We start from the raw sequence: 3,697 nt of genomic DNA, 5'->3' as shown, positions 1-3,697 counted from the left end.
TTTTTCTTCCATTTCAAATTTTGAGTTTTGATGATTTTGTTCTCATATTCTGGTAGTTGATCTGAAGGGAAAGAAGAAGCGCCCGCCGTCTTTGGTGGAGGTTGCTTTTTGATTTCAGAATTTTTTGGAGACTGATGTGACAGAGACGTGTGTTTATCAAAAACTCTTAAAATTTGGCCCTCTAAATGTAACCGGCGTGCGGATAAGATGTCGGCCCTGTATATAGCTGGGGTCAAAAAGAAACTAAAATGCTGCAAAATCAAAATATCTTGACATGAAAAGCAACCCTTAATCACATACCTTATTCGTTGAAATGTACTTAAAAATCCTCTTTTTTCCTGTCTATAAATTCGGGGGAGACATTCCCCAACTACACCAATCCAAAAATAAAATAGTTGTCAAATTACAAAGGAAGTAGAAAGAAAGAAAATGACTACTGAAAAATCTCAAGTTCCTCTCCTCACTCCATACAAGCTTGGAAAATATGATCTTTCTCACAGGTATAATTTTCACCCTTTCATTCCCATTTTCCTTTTGGAGAATTCAACTTCAAAATCTCTTCTCTAATTTCATAAAGATTTGAGTTAGAAATCAGAAACCAGTGGAAGAATTCTTACTGATTTAGTATTATTTTGCTGTGTTTCAATTTATTATTAAAGATTTTTAGGGATTGACTGGGACTTTCTGATTGCATTTGTTTGATTAAATGACTCTTTCACAATCTTTGTAAAATATTTATAAAATTGGAAACTTTATTGTTATTAATTGTTGTTGCAGAGTTGTAATGGCACCATTGACTAGACAAAGATCTTACAAGAATGTGCCTCAACCACATGCAATTTTGTATTATTCTCAAAGAGCCAGTAAAGGAGGACTCATCATATCTGAAGCCACTGGTGTTTCTGATACTGCTCAAGGGTAAATTTCTCTTCTTTCCATTTTTTTTTTTTTGCTGTTACAAGTTTTGTTTAGGGTGTAGGTGAATTTCTATAACAGATCGTTCACGACATCATGTATCCCTAACACCGGAAAGGTACCTTGTGAGTTCATATTTATCTTGTTTATGTTTGTATATGTATCCAGATACACCTGGTATTTGGACAAAAGAGCAAGTAGAAGCTTGGAAACCTATAGTAGATGCAGTTCATGCTAAAGGTGGTCTATTCTTCTGTCAAATTTGGCACGTTGGTCGGGTTTCAAATGCTGGTAAGTTTTAGATCAATTAGCTTTTTTCTTGCCTAGACTAGATGTTGTTCAAAATGCAGTTTTATGTAATGTTTTGTACTTGGAATACTCGATGTAAAAATTGTACTCCTAAGGCGATTCCCAAGCAATAATTCCGTGGAATGGATAGTTGAGGTCCTCATGGAGGTATTTAGAGTGAGTAAGATTTGTCCCCAGTGATAAGAAAACCGTGATTACTTACTCAAGGTGCTTATGTCTTGTAAATGAAGTAGGAGTACATGGAGTCCTATGATTACCTCCTAAGTCCTGATGTTATGTATTTTTTGTATTCAGTAGAGAGGATGACACTCGAACCCCAACAAATTTGGAGCCCGTATTATGGATGTTGATAATAGGACAAAAACCCCAACCATTGTGAGAAACCAATATAGTTGTGATCATTTTGGATGTCATTTTCTTCTCATACAATTAAAATGTGAAACCTACTGCAAGTATTGTCTGAAAAACTTCAGCAGTATAGTAAATCTTAAGACTCTTTTATTATACTAAGTTACATGACTGTCTCACCCTAAGCAATTTCCATTTTCCAGGTTTTCAGCCAAATGGGCAAGCTCCAATATCATCTTCAGACAAGATATTAGAGTCCCAGGTGCGAGCCAATGGTGTCGACGTGGCAAGGTTCTCACCTCCACGGCGATTAGAGACAGAGGAAATTCCTCAAATTGTCAATGATTTCAGACTTGCTGCACGGAACGCTATGGCAGCCGGTACTTGTTTGTTTTTCAGTTTCTGTGCATTGAGGTTAAACTAACACATTTAAGATTTATGGAAACTGAGGAAAAAGATTAGGAATGCTGTTTCATTCAAGAATAGTTGCGTTTGTTTAGGAGACTTCAGTAGTGTTAGGACATTTAAAATGACCAACTTTTCTCACATTTGATTTAAAGCCTTATTCTAATAGAATGCAAATTTTGTCTATGTTGTTTCTAATGTAAAAGCTTGTGACATGTAGGTTTCGATGGGGTTGAGATTCATGGGGCTCATGGTTACCTAATCGACCAGTTTATGAAAGACCAAGTCAATGACAGGACTGACAAATACGGTGGGAGCCTAGAAAATCGATGTCGCTTCGCACTAGAAGTAGTTGAAGCTGTTGTGGATGAGATAGGAGCTGATAAAGTAGGGATTAGGCTCTCTCCTTTTGCAAATTATATGGAATCGAGTGATTCAAACCCCACTGCTCTGGGACTTCACATGGCAGAATCCTTGAACAAATACAATATTCTCTTCTGCCACATGGTCGAGCCAAGGATGAAAACTGTTGCAGAGAAGTGTCAAACACCCCATAGTCTTCTACCTATGAGAAAAACTTTCAAGGGGACATTCATGGTTGCTGGAGGTTATGATAGAGAAGATGGTAATAAAGCTATCACCAGCAATTCAGCAGATCTTGTTGTATTTGGTCGGTTATTCTTAGCAAACCCAGACTTGCCAAAGAGATTTGAGATTAATGCTCCTCTTAATAAGTACAACAGAGAGACATTCTACATTTCTGACCCTGTTCTTGGTTATACTGACTATCCATTTCTGGAATCAATAGATCAAATTTTTCCAACTAAGCTTGTCAGGGAAAAAGAAAGATTAAGAACGGTGTCAACACAAGAATCATTTCTTCTGCCTGCCTCTTAAGTTTCCCAGTGGCAATGTAAGGGACTGTAGTTGTTTTCTGAGGTCAAGTGACAGGTCATGTCGTCATGATAAATGTAATGGAGGTTCGGTATAATAAAGCAATCCTGGTTTTCTAGCATGTAATTTCACCATTTTATACACAGCATGGAAGTTTTTCCTCTTTTAAGATCTTGCCATTGTTCTGTGCCTGTACACCGACGGGCTTTGATCAATTGGGTTGTCAAGCTGTTAAATAGAACTTCCACTGCCGTGGAAAGCACAATCACTTTCCATGCGGTTACCCCTGCCAACTCTATTGATCGACAAAACACGGTCATTTCATTGGCTCGACGACTCTCATTTGCACTATGAACTGGGATATACAAATTTATGTACACTCACTATCTACCAAACCATCCCTGGCTTTGCTATTGTTTTGTATTCTGCAACGTAGAAAATTTTACTGAGCCCCGAAAAACAAAATGTGTCTGTAAAAGTTGCTCCAATTCTAGAATCAATTGAGGTACGCCTCATACCGCAGACATGTAATGCTCAATGGCCGAAAAAGAAGAAGTAGCAGCTTTATAAAACATCCCAGATTCAGGCCGCAGAAGAAAAAAAATGAACATCCAGATTCCCAGCAGTGAGCGCGCAATGAACACATACACCATTCCTGCCGGCAGTCTACTCGATTACACATTCTGCATTTAACTTTGAATTCCAAATAGTTTGAGGCAAAAGAAGCAAGTACATCACTGGTTTCTTGTTTGCTCAGAATGGAAAGGAAGACTGTGGTGAGAAAAGCACACATAATATAACAATGTGTTTGTGTTCAATGAGACTG

At 37.8% G+C, this 3,697-nt stretch overlaps 1 protein-coding gene across 2 annotated transcripts; it reads left to right on the top strand.

Annotated features, from left to right (window-relative positions):
• The first annotated feature begins 346 nt into the window (after positions 1-346).
• On the top strand, positions 347-2,995 carry LOC113349272 (putative 12-oxophytodienoate reductase 11). 2 transcript variants are annotated; one of them, XM_026593217.1, is made up of 5 exons: positions 347-500; positions 778-918; positions 1,084-1,206; positions 1,776-1,952; positions 2,198-2,995. In XM_026593217.1, the coding sequence occupies exons 2-5, from the start codon at positions 819-821 to the stop codon at positions 2,872-2,874; spliced, it is 1,077 nt and encodes a 358-aa protein (XP_026449002.1). In that variant the 5' UTR covers positions 347-500; positions 778-818; the 3' UTR covers positions 2,875-2,995. The 2 variants fall into 2 exon arrangements, with proteins under 2 accessions (XP_026449002.1, XP_026449001.1); XM_026593216.1 differs by having other exon boundaries at positions 1,076-1,206.
• Positions 2,996-3,697: the final 702 nt, after the last annotated feature.

The sequence above is a fragment of the Papaver somniferum genome, chromosome 2 (genome assembly GCF_003573695.1).
Source record: "Papaver somniferum cultivar HN1 chromosome 2, ASM357369v1, whole genome shotgun sequence".
Taxonomy (NCBI): domain Eukaryota; kingdom Viridiplantae; phylum Streptophyta; class Magnoliopsida; order Ranunculales; family Papaveraceae; genus Papaver; species Papaver somniferum.
This window is presented reverse-complemented; position numbering and strand designations above follow the sequence as displayed.

What these genes read in the sequence shown, in the direction of transcription:
- LOC113349272 (XM_026593216.1), top strand. Translation starts at nt 430, where the DNA reads ATGACTACTGAAAAATCTCAAGTTCCTCTCCTCACTCCATACAAGCTT. An exon ending in GTTTCTGATACTGCTCAAGG is followed by an intron (nt 919 to 1,075) that starts GTAAATTTCTCT and finishes ATGTTTGTATAT; the next exon opens with GTATCCAGATACACCTGGTA. An exon ending in ACGGAACGCTATGGCAGCCG is followed by an intron (nt 1,953 to 2,197) that starts GTACTTGTTTGT and finishes TGTGACATGTAG; the next exon opens with GTTTCGATGGGGTTGAGATT.